The sequence below is a fragment of the Macaca mulatta genome, chromosome 6, assembly GCF_049350105.2.
Source record: "Macaca mulatta isolate MMU2019108-1 chromosome 6, T2T-MMU8v2.0, whole genome shotgun sequence".
Taxonomy (NCBI): domain Eukaryota; kingdom Metazoa; phylum Chordata; class Mammalia; order Primates; family Cercopithecidae; genus Macaca; species Macaca mulatta.
The window spans coordinates 141,280,786-141,295,936 of NC_133411.1; the positions used below are offsets into that span (position 1 = coordinate 141,280,786).

The 15,151-nt window shown below is 48.9% G+C and overlaps 1 protein-coding gene across 1 annotated transcript in view; it reads left to right on the forward strand.

The window, feature by feature from the left end:
• Positions 1-15,151, forward strand: part of SLC22A5 (solute carrier family 22 member 5) — a 25,664-nt gene continuing 10,513 nt past the window's right edge. The window contains exons 1-3 of the mRNA XM_001103789.5: positions 1-712; positions 8,628-8,731; positions 14,370-14,524. Coding sequence (XP_001103789.2) covers positions 320-712; positions 8,628-8,731; positions 14,370-14,524 — 652 coding nt within the window. The 5' untranslated portion in view covers positions 1-319. The remainder of the gene's footprint in view (positions 713-8,627; positions 8,732-14,369; positions 14,525-15,151) is intronic.

Sequence of the window (15,151 nt, forward strand, 5' to 3'; positions counted from 1 at the left end):
CCCTCGCGGCCCTCCCCAGCTCCGCCCTAGCGGCCCGCCCCAGTTCCGCCCTCGCCGGCCCCGCTCTGCCTGCCGGCGGGGCACGCCTTGTGGCCCAGGCCCGGAACCCTCCCCGGCCGCGCGCCCTATGTAAGGCCGGCCGCGGCGGGACCAAAGCGACCAAGGCGGCAGTGTCAGCTCGCGAGCCTACCCTCGGCGGACGGTCTTGGGTAGCTCGCTGCCAGGCTCGCCCGGTAGGTTGCGGGTGCCCCGCGCGCACGCGCAAAGCCCTCCGCGTCCCGCGATCCCAGGCCGCGCTCTGTGGGCCTCTGAGGGCGGCATGCGGGACTACGACGAGGTGACCGCCTTCCTGGGCGAGTGGGGGCCTTTCCAGCGCCTCATCTTCTTCCTGCTCAGCGCCAGCATCATCCCTAATGGCTTCACCGGCCTGTCCTCCGTGTTCCTGATAGCGACCCCGGAGCACCGCTGCCGGGTGCCGGACGCCGCGAACCTAAGCAGCGCCTGGCGCAACCACAGTGTCCCACTGCGGCTGCGGGACGGCCGCGAGGTGCCCCACAGCTGCCGCCGCTACCGGCTCGCCACCATCGCCAACTTCTCGGCGCTCGGGCTGGAGCCGGGGCGCGACGTGGACCTGGGGCAACTGGAGCTGGAGAGCTGCCTGGATGGCTGGGAGTTCAGCCGGGACGTCTATCTGTCCACCATTGTGACCGAGGTGGGTGCCGGCCTCTGCTGGGGCTGAGACTGGGGCGCGGAGGAGACTGTCGCGGTCCTTGAACCCGAGCTCCTGTCTCCCAGATGCGCGCTGGACGCTGTCACTCCCCCTCCCCCAACAGTCAACACCCTAGCGATGGAGACCCTCCAGCCAGGTGGCTTGGGAACACTTCACAAGGTGACCTCCAGCCAGAGTGTGCTCCTCCCTGCGAGAGGTTGTCAGTGTGGTCTCCCATCCTGATGGCCACTTTGCGAGGGTACCAGGAAGGTCCTGGCGGTCCTTGGGCGATACTCTATGGCCCTGAGTGTCCAAGACTTCCTCTAGTTGGGGTTGCGGGTGGTGAGTAGCAGAGCCAGGGCTTGGGCCAGAGGCTGTCCCGTTTTTCCTCTAGTCTCTTGGCTTCTTTTTAGAAGAGAGGAAATACTTATCTTTCCTGAACTTTTCAAGTTAAGTAAAGCATGTGTGTACAACTGCCTCTTCCCTTTTTCCCCTAGTTACTCCTTCCCCTACCGTCTACAACCCAGAATAACAATCTGGTCATGCCCTGTAAGTAATCCTTTGACTTTTCCCGTGGTCAGTTGTCAGTTTTGTGTTTTTTTTTGTTTTTTTTTTTTGTTTTTTTTTGAGACAGAGTCTCCCTCTGTCATCAGGCTGGAGTGCAGTCGTGCGTTCTCGGCTTACTGCAACCTTCGCCTCCCGGGTTCAAGTGATTCTCCTGCCTTAGCCTCCGAGTAGCTGTGAGCCACGACGCCCAGCTAATTTTTGTGTTTTTAGTAGAGACGGGGTTTCACCATGTTGGCCAGAATGGTCTCGATCTCTTGACCTCGTGATCCACCTGCTTCTGCCTCCCAAAGTGCTGGGATTACAGGTGTGAGCCACGGCACCAGGCTGTCAGTTGTCAGTCTTTAAGATCCATTCATCTGAAGATCTGTTCAGGGTGACTTGTTGACCTGGAATGTTTTCTAAGGTATTATGAGGTAAGGCTGTTGGCCAGATTTAGTTAAAACATACAACTTTAGGTCATAGGGTGTGGGGGAACCTTTCTCATTTCTCAGCTCCTTGAATTTTCCCTCTGAGTGGTTTTGTCTGTCCCCTCTGAACCTGTTGGAGCAGTTGTTGGAGCTGGATGTAGGAACATGGTGTTAATGATGGATATGTTTTGTGTCTTTTTCAGACACTGGCACTCTAGCTCCCTGAAGTTTCAGCAGCATTGAGTAAGTAGCCAGTGAATAGCCCTCATTGATAGACAGGCTCACTAAAATGTGCTAATGACGAATTCGCAGGTTAGAGAAGGCTTCCCGGAGGAGGAGGCCTCTCAGTGAGCCTAGGGCGTTCAGCTCAGCATAATAGTGAGCTGAAAGCCCCAATGCAACGGCAAGAAACCACCCAGCAGGAAGGCAGAGTTCACAGAGAGGGGAGAGTTCACAGAGAGGGAGAGTGCCACAGGCCCTGGCATGGCTTCAAGCCCTGCTGGATGTTGGTGCTGAGCCTTCCTCCTGGAGCCTCGGAAGGGCTTACAGGGGCTCTGGAGGTCCCAACTGTATTGCTTCTTGGCGTCATCACTCTTCAAGGGAGTCTGAGAGCTACCCCTAGAGACTCAAGTGTGTGTGCACGTGTGTGTTTTTTCTATGTTTGGAAATTTGATGTCCCCAGCACCTGGACCTGCTTTCTCCACATGTATGTAGTGGGAGTGTGACCTGAGCCCCACTGGGATTTCTTAGCTAGTGACATAGCTGCAGTGTCCAGAGGCATCGTGACTTGACGAAAGAGGCACTCCCTGGAGGTAGCCAACTATGCTTTCTGGCCTATGAATCCACAGGGAATTGGAACCTTCAGTTGCCACAAATCCTGGGTCCTCGCCTCACGGGTGGGTCTGTTACCTTCCTGGAAGCCAGTGAGTACTATGAAAGCAGAGGCTGTCCCTGAGGTTGCAGGCAGAGGCCACAGAGGGGAACATGACACAGGAATCCCTACAAGTTCTACTTGGGGCTGCCTAAAGAAGAGGGAGGTGGTGAAGTGAGAAGAAGCTCATAGCATCTCTTGGGGTTTTACATTGACCCCTGAGGGACCCTGGCTTACTCTAGTCATTTGTTCCTGCTTTGCTGCTCCCATCCCACATTGGGCTGAGTGGTGGTGGCATTGATGAACTCCCAAAGGCCAGCCGTGCCAGGGGGTCTGACCTTATCTTGCTGCCAGTGTCAGCCTTTTGTTTTTTTAATATTTAGACTATTTATTTAGCTGTCTTAGCAGTTTCAAAGCAGTTGTGTGCCCTTTCACCTACTTATATGTTGTCAGTCTTTGTAGGGAGGCCAGATTAATGCTTAGATCTTTGTTTTGGGCTACTGGAATGCTTGACTTGAAGTTCAGAGCTACTTATTCCCAGGTGAACGGCTACTGCTGGAAGTTGCTGCATCAACATTCTAATGGCTTTTTCTATGGCCTGTTGTCTTTCAACCCAAACCTGCCCTGCTGACCACTGCATCTAGTCCCGTGCCTGCTAAATGTCTCTAAGCCTGCCCTCTGCCCCAAATCATACATTTGTAAGTACACTGGTATTGCATTACTAGTCATATGTTTTCCACTGAAGACTGCAACCTCGGGTGTCTTGTTTGGATTTTTTTTCTTTGTTCAAGTTAAAGTACATACATGTAGTACCAAACTTTGTGGTGGATTTAGATCTTTGCATCTTCCTCAATTTCTGACACAATTCTGGATGCAGAGGGAGGTTCTCAGGAAAATTTTTATTGAACGGGTTAATGAATAATTTAAGAAATCATCTCTAAAATTTCAGAACTAAAGAAAAATAGTTCAGTTCTTAGAAGGGAAACTTGAGGGTGGCTGAAAAAGATTGACTGGAATTTTTTAAAGGAAAGGTGACTCCCCCTGCCCACTGACTGGGGCTTTGACACCACATGGATGTGGAATGAGGTGTTGGAATTGGCAGAGGGAATCTGCCAGTAATTAACAAATAAATAAATATTGGCAGGGTGTGGTGGCTCACGCCTGTAATCCCAGCACTTTGGGAAGCCAAGGCAGCAGATCACTTGAGATCAAGAGTTCAAGACCAGCCTGGCCAACATGGTGAAACTCCATCTATACTAAAAATACAAAAATTAGCTGGGTGTGGTGGCACGCACCTGTAATCACAGCTACTTGGGAGGCTGAAGCAGGAGAATCGCTTGAACCCGGGAGACGGATGATGCAGTGAACCAAGATCAAGCCACTGCACTCTAGCCTGGGTGACAGAGGGAGACTCCATCTCAAAAGAATAATAATAATATTAATAAATAAAAATGATTTTATAAGGTGAAAGAGTTTTATGCCCCCATGTTTCAGGAATTGTTTGGTGGTCCACGTGGTTCTAGGCTGGCCTCTCCTTGGCCCCTTAGTCATCCCTGGGGTACAGGGGAATTAGCCAACCCATCATGCAGTGCTTCTTGGCCATGGACTGCCACATCTGCTGGGAACCTGGGTGGTTTCTGAGATTGCCTGGGCTGCCTGTTCTTTGGTTTCACCATAGCTCTGTCCAGCCTGTGGACAGACAGGTTCCTTGAGAAACATCTGGCCAGGTGTGGTGGCTCATGCCTGTAAACCCAGCACTTTGGGAGGCTGAGGCAGGCGGATCACAAGGTCAGGAGTTAGAGACCAGCCTGGCCAACATGGTGAAACTAAAAATACAAAAATTAGCCCCACATGGTGGCAGGTGCCTGTAATCCCAGCTACTTGGGAGGGAGACTGAGGCAGGAGAATTGCTTGAACCTGGGAAGCGGAGGTTGCAGTAAGCCAAGATCGCGCCGTTGCATACCAGCCTGGGCGACAAGAGCAAGACCCCGTCTCAAAAAAAAAAAAGAAAAGAAACTTCCAAGCTGCTCTGCATCGCCTTGCTCTTCACCTGTCTGCTTCTGAGAAGCCCTCAGCCCAGTCCTGGGTGGGACTCCCACTCCCTCCCTATTGTCCTGGACTAACTTTTCTATCAGCCTTATGTCGTGTAGAGATAAATAGTCATAGAAGATGGGAGAGCCCTCACTGTTATTCCCAAAGCTGCCTGGAGGAAAAGCCAGAGCAACCTGGGAACTGGGGCTGGGGCTGGCTCTGGGCAGCAGAGACCCGAGAGACCTGGAGCTTGAGCCTCACTGCTACACCTTTGCTGATTTCTCTCACTCAGGGAACACACAGACCCTCATCCAGGCTTTTGCAGCTATACAGCAAGGCAGAGAAGCCACCTGTGGGGTCCCGTGGCCCACTATGCACACACATAGTAGACACTTCTGGCCATGATTGGTCAGATTGAGCCACTCTCTAGCTAGCTGAGACCTGTCATCCTGGGTCAAAGTTCTGACAGTTGACACAAAGCAGGGGGTCAGCCAGAAAAAAAAAAAAGTTCCAGGTGTGGTGGCTCTTGCCTTTAATCCCAGCACTAAAGTGGGTGGATAACCTGAGGTCAGAGTTCAAGACCAGCCTGGTCAACATGGCAAAACCCCATCTCTACTAAAAATACAAAGCTTAGCCAGGCTGGTGGTGCATGCCTGTAGTCCCAGCCACTCAGGAGGCTGAGGCATGAGAATCACTTGAACCCAGGAGGTGGAGGTTGCAGTAAGCCGAGATTGTGCCACTGCACTCCAGCCTGGGCAACAGAGCAAGACTCTGTTTCAAAAGAAAAAAAAGGTATTCTGGAGATTGAAGTTCAGAAGTTCAGGGTTCATCTCGACTTTGGGCAGCCAAGCAAGAACTAAAGTATACCAAGACGTTGAAGGTTGATACCTTTTTATTTATCCATTCATTCACTCACCTATGTACCAAAGAGCTCCTGAGCCTCTCCTCTATAAAGGGGGCACTGCCAGGAGTTGTAGAGGATGTGATAGCAAAGATAGCAAATACCTTTTCTCTTTGCTCTGACAACGCTGGGGCAAGGATTATTTGCATCATTAATTGCAGCAGGAGGCAGGACAAAATGTGTGTAGGAATATAGGAATACATGGCAGTCAGTAACGCGGTGCCTAGCCGCATGTCTCACTGTTGATATGGTCAGGCTAGGTACATCCCCTCAGGGAAGAACTTCTGCCTTAGGGGCACACACCCTATCTTTTTTTTCCCTTCCTGCCAATTCACAGGTAAGAACATTCAGTCCCAGGGAACTATGTCATCTCTCTACTTCTCATAACTGAAAAGCAATGCCAATTATGTATGAGGTACAGGAGACACAATTCTCCCTCTTTTTAAAAATGTTTAACAGCTTTATTAAGGTATAAATGACATAAAAACTGCATGTAGCTAAAGCATGCAATTTGACCTACATGTATCTCTACACCCTTGAAACCATCACCACTAGAAAGGTGCATTTCTCCTCAGGAAGGGGGGCAAGTCTAGGCCCTTTGCCAGAGTTGCTCCCAGATTGTTTTCAGGTTGGGCCTGCTTTCATAGCTCAGCTAGCTGAAGGGTGACAGCGTTAGGCTCATGACCCAAATCTTAAACCTACACATTCCATTTTAACATTGTTACCTGTGATCATCAGCCAGTACAGCCCATCCCATGTACCAGGTGGAGGCATCAATAAGCTGGTCTATAGCGGCTTTAATCACAGCTGGGGAACCAGGAGCTAAGGAATGCTAGACTCCTTTGTAAACACTTTAAGCAGGGGGTACTTAGCCTGGACTCTATGTGCTTCTCACCCACCTCTTCTAAGGGGGATTCTGGCCAAGTCCTGGAACCCACTGCAGTCCATCTGGTGGTTGACAGGTATGTGGACGGATTGGCAGGCTGGGACCCAATCTATGTTTGCCCTTGTGTTCAGTTTTGAGACCGAGTGCCTTTCCTGATCCTGCTTACAGACCCCCAGTGGCCAGTAGGAAAGAAGTGTTAATGCATATTTGCTTTTGGAGGGCCCAAAGCCAGGCCCAGAGAGTTGTCAAGGGCTGTCATTGGGTGGGTGGCAGAGTTAACCAAGGAGTTACACACCTGACTAGGCTAAGAACAGGCTGGACCAAGTGGAGAGGGTGGGGCTAAGGGAGCCTGAGAGATGCTCTGGGGCCTATCTCAAAATGAGCACTACAGTCACCCTGTCCCCTGCAGAGATTGACCTGTATTTAGGTCGCACCCAACCTTGCCAGCCCAGGAGTCCTTAGAAGCCTGATATTGGGAGACCTGTCCTGGGGTCTGCAACTCCAGAACTCACTACAGAAGCCCATGTGGATTGCTAGTCTAGCTCAGCCATATGGGTCCCCAACCCTCACCTCATGATAGTCCTGTTGAGAAACCACTGCTGACCCTTTGTTTGTGTTTTCATCTTTTCTACTATAAAAGACATGCTAGCTGGGAAATAGAGCCCATCATACTCAAGAGTGGCAGGAGCCAGGACCTGGCCCCTGAAACTTGGCCTCACACACAGAGGCTGCACCCTGTCATCAATTCCCTCAACTTTGTCTCTCCATCCACTCCCAGTCCTAGATTTAGCAGCCATGTGTGAATGGGGGCCACTGCAGGGATACTCACCCACCTACCAGAGAGATGGCCTGTGGGTGCTGGCCTGTGGAGGTTAGAGGCTGTGGCAGCCTGGGCACTCAGGCTGTGGTGCTCCCATGTTCTTGACTCCTGCTAGTCTGGGCTGCCTCCTGATTAAGGGTTGGATGCTCCAATTCTTCCCTGGTTTGGGGATTGCCACCCTACTCCCAGCCCATCCAGGTTCGTGCTTATTCCGAAGCGGAGAGCCAGCAGCGTGCTGGAAAATGGGGTTCTCCATGTCCAGCCTGAGTCTTGCCTGCCAACCCCTCTGAGAGGTGTCCGGAGGCATGGAGAAGCAGGCTTGTTTTTCCCTGTCAAAGCCCGGAAGAGATGCTTTGTTCTAGGGAGCCGCATGTCCCCTTGCCTGCGTTGTTGGTGAGGAGCCAGCAGGCTCCGTGGAGGGCAGGCCAGCAGCCTGGCGCCAGGGAGGCAAGGGTCTGAGTTCTTAGGAGGGTGGCTGCTCATGTGAGAAGTCTGCAAAGGTTACTACTGAGCACCATCTCTCTGTCTGAAAAACATTTTTCGTTTTTCTGTGAACCACCAAGTATCCTGTTTGGGCTTTCTTCCTGGTTAGGCAGGCGCAGCCCGATCCGAGTGTCTGACTGCTTCCCCATGTCTTCAGACCTCTTTTTCTGTTCATGGTAACTGTAGATGGAACCACGCATTGGATGCTGGAAACTCAAGAGGTGCAGCCTGTTCCTTACCCCAATCCCTGTTTTACAAATGGGGAAATCAAGGCATAGCATGGGGTGATGCTTATCTGAAGTTGGAAGAGTTAATAGTAGAGTGGGAGCTAAAACCCAGTTTCTTACCTCCAAGCTCAGAGCTTTCAGCTGTAATTGAGCCTAGTATAGTTGGTGTGCAGCATCAGGGATTCCAGCTCTAAAGGTCACAAGAAGGACCGGGGGGTCGTTGGCCCAGGGTGGGAACCTGAGCAGAACAGGTCCAGATAGCACACTCTGCCCTGGCCTTAGTTTCTTGCTGGATGCTTTGGCCTGTAGAACCCCAGAGCCCTGCTTCCAGAACCACTCCAGTGACGTTCATGCCAATGGCCTGAACCCCACTAAGCGAGGGTGCCCTGCCTCTTCCACAGCCCTGGGCTCTGCTCAGATTTTTAGGAGCAAGCATAAGAGGCCTTGCATTCTTCAGGGTCAGCATGTTGATAGAACACTTACTCTCTGCCTGTCTGTCCTCAAAATGGAAGCAAGACAGTGGGGCCCACAATGCTATGAAAAACAGGATGGGGAGGAAGCCTGCTCTCTGCCTTCCTGCCCAGGTGAGCCATCACCTGACTAAATGAGTTCACACTCAGAGCGTGCAGGGATGCAGGATGTTCTGACTTCATTTTCCAGGATGCCTTTGCTTTAAAAACCTTTTAAAAAGAAGGGAATGATACACCCCTTTGTTCATCTTGCAGTGGAACCTGGTGTGTGAGGACGACTGGAAGGCCCCACTCACGATCTCCTTGTTCTTCGTGGGTGTGCTGTTGGGCTCCTTCGTTTCAGGGCAGCTGTCAGACAGGTAAGGTGTCTGTCTCCTACAGCAGCAGGGGACCTCAGCACTGAGTGAGAAGTGTGTGCCTGACCCTTGATTTCAGTTGGTAGTATTCCTTCAGCCCAGGGCCCTGTATTTTAAAGAAGAGGAAGCTATGTCTATGGTATAGACTCCATGCCTAGTAAAAAGAGCCAACAAATCTGACTCCATAATTCTTGCTAAGTAAAGAAATCTGAGCTATGTAAGCCGAGTGTGTCTGATCCGGTTGACTAGGTAATATGCCATGATTCACTTCTGCAGTAACCTGGCTTGCTTCCCCTGGGTCACCGTGACTCTGTCATGCCCCTGAGAATGGGAGAAGTTGACTTCATGCACACATGCACATGTGCTGGATTGTAGATCTGTAGTGGTGCCACAGTGTCTGCCTCTGTTGTCCTAAGAAGACCAGCATTCTGTCTGCAGAGTGAGAGGAGCTCTCACCAGCCACTAGTGGTATGACAAGCAGAACTCTTATGTCCACAAGGCTGATGCCCCTTAGCTAAGTGGCCTGTGATTTTGGCATTTACTTTATGACAGGAGGGAGAATACTGTTTTGATCCATTTCTCATAAGCAGGTTATTTGTGTAATTCTAAAGCTTTTAACTCAAGGAAACATTAATGGCTTAGAGAATCCCAAACCCCTCGAAATTATATGCACAATGTTAGAGACTACATGTGAGCATTTTTTTGGAGAGAGGTCCGTAGCTTTCATGAAGTTCTCACAGGGGTCCATTATGTTGTGTCTTCTTTCCCTGGAGCTTCAGGGTCTGTCACAGAAGACTGTGAAGAGAGTAGCAACCTTCAGCAAATCCTTGGCCACATGGCACATGTGAGAACACCCCACAGATTGGTGGGTTACCCGGTGGAAAGGAGTCCCAGCATCTTCCCTGGTTTTTAATTCCTGGCCTCAAGCAATCCTCCCTCCATAACCTCCCAAAGTGCTAGGATTACAGGTGTGAGACACCATGCCCGGCCAGATATTTTGTTGTTGTTGTTGTTGTTGTTGGAAATAGAGTTTCCTCTTGTTGCCCAGGCTGGAGTGCAATGGTACGATCTCGGCTCACCACAACCTCTGCCTCCTGAGTTCAAGAGATTCTCCTGCCTCAGCCTCCCAAGTTGCTAGGATTACAGGCATGTACCACCACGCCCAGCTAATTTTGTATTTTTAATAGAGACGGGGTTTCTCCATTTTGGTCAGGCTAGTCTCGAACTCCCGAACTCAGGTGATCCGCCCGCTTTGGCCTCCCAAAGTGCTGGGATTACAGGCGTGAGCCACTGCACCTGCCCAGCCAGATATTTTTTTAAAAAACAGGCTAATCTGTTTATTATTCCTAGTTTACAGATGGAGAAAGTGAAACAGAGGGATTAAAAAACTTGCCCAAGATTTCACAGCTGGTAAGTGGCAGAGTTAGGATTTGGACCCAGATAATCTTGCTCCTCTATTTTGTATGGACTACTGTTCTAGGTCCCTCCTGTCCTAGAACTTGCTTTCTAGCAAGGTAGAATGTATTAAACAACCAAGTGAGGAAGTTGTTGTTGTCCCTGGTCATGGTAAGTGATAAAGAGAAGTAAGTGCAGGGTGCCACAGGAGTGTCTAACAGAGGAGGTCAGGGGCGGCATCCCTGAGAAGGTGAAGCATGAGCTGAGAGTTGAAAGATGAGTCAAAAGTAGCCAGCTGAGGGGTAGAGAGGAGAAAGAACATCCAGGCAGGGAGAACAGCATGTACTAAAGCAGGGGCTCAGGAAGAGGCATGGCAGCAGGACAAAGTCCGTACGGTAGAGGTGCGGAGAGTGGTGTTAAGATGAAGGGGAGAGGCATGCAGAGCCCTGAGCAGACGAGCAACCAGGGCTTAATGGATCACAGTTAGGACTTTGGGCTTCAGCCACAGAGCAGGAGTGGGCTACTGAGACTTTTTAAAGCAATAGTGTGACAATCAGATTTGTACTTTTTTTTTTTTAAAGATGCTTTGACAACCTTGTGGGGAAAGAATTGAAGGGAAGCAAAAGGTGTTGCAGAGAGACCAATTAAAAGGTTGTCACAGTAGTTCATGCCAGAGATGATGGTGGCATGGGCTAGTATGATGGTGGTTGAAATGGAGGGAAGTGATAAGAGGTAAAATCAACAGGACTTGCCGATGGGCTGGATGTCGTAATTGAGGGAAGAAAGCTTTCTGGCCTGGGTAACTGGATGAATGTACACTTCTCTAAGACAGAGAACACTGGAAAAGGACCACGTTCATAGATATTGAGTTCAATTTGTGTGCACTAAATTTGGGGTGACTATGAGACCCCTAAGTGGAGAAGTAGAGTGTGCAGCTGGCTGTGTGGATATGGTACTGCATGAGAGGTTTTGGCTGCAGAAACACATGTAGGAATTGTCAGCGTATAGAACCCTCAGCAGAGCCCCAGATGGGGATAAGGTTGCCTGGGGAGAGGGGAGTGGGGAGGGTAGAGGGGAACTGGGGGAGGATTGTGCTTTGCTTAGAGGCCTCCCGAGTGGACATGGGAGATTCCTTCTCACGGAGCTAAGTGACAGCTAAGGCTCAGAGGAATGCCCTTGATGTGAAAAAGAGAGTGCCCAAGTTCAGAGTAGAAATGCAGTGTATTTTTCTGGGTCAACTGTGTCATGGGTCAGCTTAAGAACCTGCTCACCATGTAACACAATGATTACCTGAGGAAAGCATTTAAGTTCCAAAAGGTCTGTTCCCAGGGAAACTGGAAACAAAATTCTTGAGTATGCTTAGGACCACTTTAGTCTACAGAAGGGCTAATATAGTGTTTTTCAAACCTTTCTAAATATTCTGGCAACAGAACTTTCATTAAAGTAGGATCATTTAAGTCTAGTAAATGAAATACACCCTAAGTGGCTAAAAGTATGACTGTTCTGCCTGCAGCCCCTGCCTTCAACTCCCAATGCCCTGCCTCAGGCCTGTCTGTGCCCCCTTGGAAGGCCCAGTGCCCTGTGGGATGGACAGCTTCTGAGTGCGTTATTTCTGAGTAAACCAGTTCTAAAACCTAAGCTAAATAGATTACCTGAAAGCAATCAATTCATGCCCTAACTCGTCTAGGACGTCAATGTAACTTTTTATATAGCATAAAGGTTTCACCATCTTTCTGGCATATGAATACGTCTGAAATTCAAGAGCAATTAAAATACTTCTGGGTTATCAAAGCCCTTTATGTGACACTACTGAGTCATCTTTATGCGTGTGACTTGTAAGAGATGCGCAACCCTGGGAAGAAGTAGACTGCTGTGTCCTGTTTCCAGGTATGTGTGTGTTTGCCATTTTGTTGACAGACTTTAAAAGCAAACATTTCTGATCCCAACCCTGAACTGCCAAGGACTGGTGCTATGTAAAAGGTTCTCTGGATCTGTCTCTTCCCTACCATCCCAGGGAGCTCTTAGGAAGGGAAAGGGCATAGAGATTATACCAGCCTGCCTTGTGGTTAGGAACCACCCCTTGGTTGGCATATAGAACACTCTTATTAAAAAAACAATGCAGGGGAACGTGGAGTCTACTTCCAGGCGAGAGTTTCTCGACCCTATTAACATTTTGAGCCAAATAATTTTGTTGTTGGGCATTTTAGAATATTTAACAACATACCTGGCCTCTACTCATTAGATGCCAGTAGTACCCCAAAGTGATGGGAAAAAAAACAACAGAAAAAAACTCTTACATTGAGGAGAAACACCAAACTCTTCCACATAGTTGCAAGACCGTGTGCAGTTTGCCTCCTAGCCACCACTGTAGTCTTGAATTGCATGCCTGATGCCAACCACACTGGCTCCTCATGTTCACCACGCCCCCTCCAGCCACGGGGGTGTGTGGTCTTCTCAGAGTCTGAAGCATTCCCCACACACCCCAACTCACCCCCTGTGGCCTTCTTTAACCATGCCAGCTAATTTAGCATCCCTAGTTCCTTGTGACTTTCCTCTATAACGTCTACCAGAAATTGGGGGAAAAAAACTGTTACTATAGGATTAATGTTGGTCTTCCCCACTATGCTGTGAATATCATTGAGAGCTTGGTCCCTACACCTTAAATCCCCCATTGTCAACTACTTTTTCCCATCTCAGTGCCCCATGATCAAGGAGACCCTCCCTGAATGTCCAGTTCCCCGACCCTTACCCCCAGTCCAGGGTAACTTACTTCCTTGTGCCTCTCATGAACCTGCATTCCAGTCCTTCAATGCACTTGACTCGGTGTATAATTGTATATTCAGAAGGGTGGTGTTAGATTAAAATGTGGTTAATGTATGTTTCACCAGTTATACTATGACACTCCTTAAGGGCAGAAACAGCATCTTTTTTATTTATTGATATCCAAAGTGCCCTCTATAATGGATGCTCAATAAACATTGAATGAAAGTGGGTGTCAGCCAGTACTGGCCAGACTCAAACTGAATCCAGTGCTTCCCACTAGCTTGACTTTTTCCTTCTTTGTGGCACTCTCTTTAAAACAAACCAAAATAAACCCAACTTTAAAAACTTTTAAAAATGAGCACGGATACAGAAAACCACACAGAAAAAATATGCAGCTTAATGAATTTTTTCAGAGAAATAACCTTATGACCACTTCCAAGTCAAGCAGTAGAACTTTGCTGTCCACTAAGAAGCCCTGTCCATGTGCCCCATCCCAATTACAGCATCTTCTCTCTCTCATTAAGTAACCGCTAGCCTGACTCCTGTAATAATCACTTCCTTGTGAGTTTTTTTTAGTTTTATTATCGAAATATGCATCTTGACACAAGTTTAGTGTTGCCCACTTAACATATTTGATGTCTTTTAGTCTACTTAATCCATGGATTCTCCTTCTATCCCCTTCTATGCCTTACTGATTATCTATGAAGAAACTGAGCTGTTCCACCTATAGAATTTCGCAGTCTGGATTTTGTTGATGGTACACTCAGGATGCAGTTCAGCACATTCCTCTATGCTCTGCATTTCCTCAAAATTGCCAGTTGGATCCAGAGACTTGAGATTCAGGTTCTGATTCAGGTTCAGTCCTTTTGGCAAGACCATAGGAAGCATGCAATGCCCGACTGTCTCTTCATGACGTTAACAGTCATTAGTATATAATGCATATATCTATTAATCTGTTGGGGGCTATACATGGTATTAGTCTAATTTTATTACCTTTTCATTTAAAAGTTAGAATACTTTTATACATGATGCTACCTCTTATCTATTATTGGTTGCTGTTCACATAGTTTACAAAGTAAAATCAGGACAAATGCTTCTTTCTCCTTATTTGCCAGTTTTCATTTATAATAAATTGTTTCTCTGTCATTCTCCAAAGTTGGCAGATTCTTTTTTTAAAAATAATATCATTATGAATGTATGGATTAAATAATTGATGTGTTTCAGTCTCTTGCAATCATTATCATAATTGTAGTATTGCTTTTTAGGCAACCCTGGTGCCCAGGCTATACATTTGTCCTGGGGAGTGGGGAGGGAGAGAAACAGCATGAGCACCATGAGACCGAGACTGTCCCTGGCAGCCGGTATCCTGGCAACACTGTTCACACCTGCTCTCTGGGTGGATCTTGGGAAAGCCCCACTTGGTGGAGCCCATTCCTGCTGCCCTTTTCCAGCTGGTTCTCTGTCACTCTCCTTTTCTTCCCAGGTTTGGCCGGAAGAATGTGCTGTTCGTGACCATGGGCATGCAGACAGGCTTCAGCTTCCTGCAGATCTTCTCAAAAAACTTTGAGATGTTTGTCATGCTGTTTGTCCTTGTAGGCATGGGCCAGATCTCCAACTATGTGGCAGCATTTGTCCTGGGTATGGCCATCAGGTTGGAGTTGAGTACTTGATCCTGTATTTCACCATCATCCCATCACCCCCACCTTTCTGGAGACAGCTGTGATGTCCCACAAGGGGGACAGGGTTTTTAACAAAACCAGCCAGAGCTTCCTGGTGAACCGTACTTACAGGCAGGGAAACTGAGCCAGACATGTGACCAGCCTGGGGTCCCCAGTAGCACAATGGCCTGACTTCTGATTTCCAGTTCTTTTCTGGCCTCTGGGCTATGGCTCCATGGTCTTAGTACTTGATGGCCAATTTACTAGGACTCACCAGAGATCCTCCATTTACAAAAAGGGCCTGCCACTGCACAGGGCTGAGCCAGCCCAGGAAAGAGGGCGGCATGGTTGGTGGAGGAGGGGCCGTGACTGGCAAGCTCACCAAGGTAGAGAAGCCCTTGTCTGCAGAGCACTATGGCTGGTGATATCTATGGACAAGAATAAATTGATAGGAATGGGCTTTCGTCACCTTCAGGGTTTTAATTCAGAGTGCACACTGCAGGGCTTTGTCTCAAATGTGCCAGCCTGTTGTCACTGAGAAGCTGCAGGCCAGCCTGTGTTTGGAGGAACCTGACTCTAGCTGATAAGGCCTTTGAGTTCCTTGGGT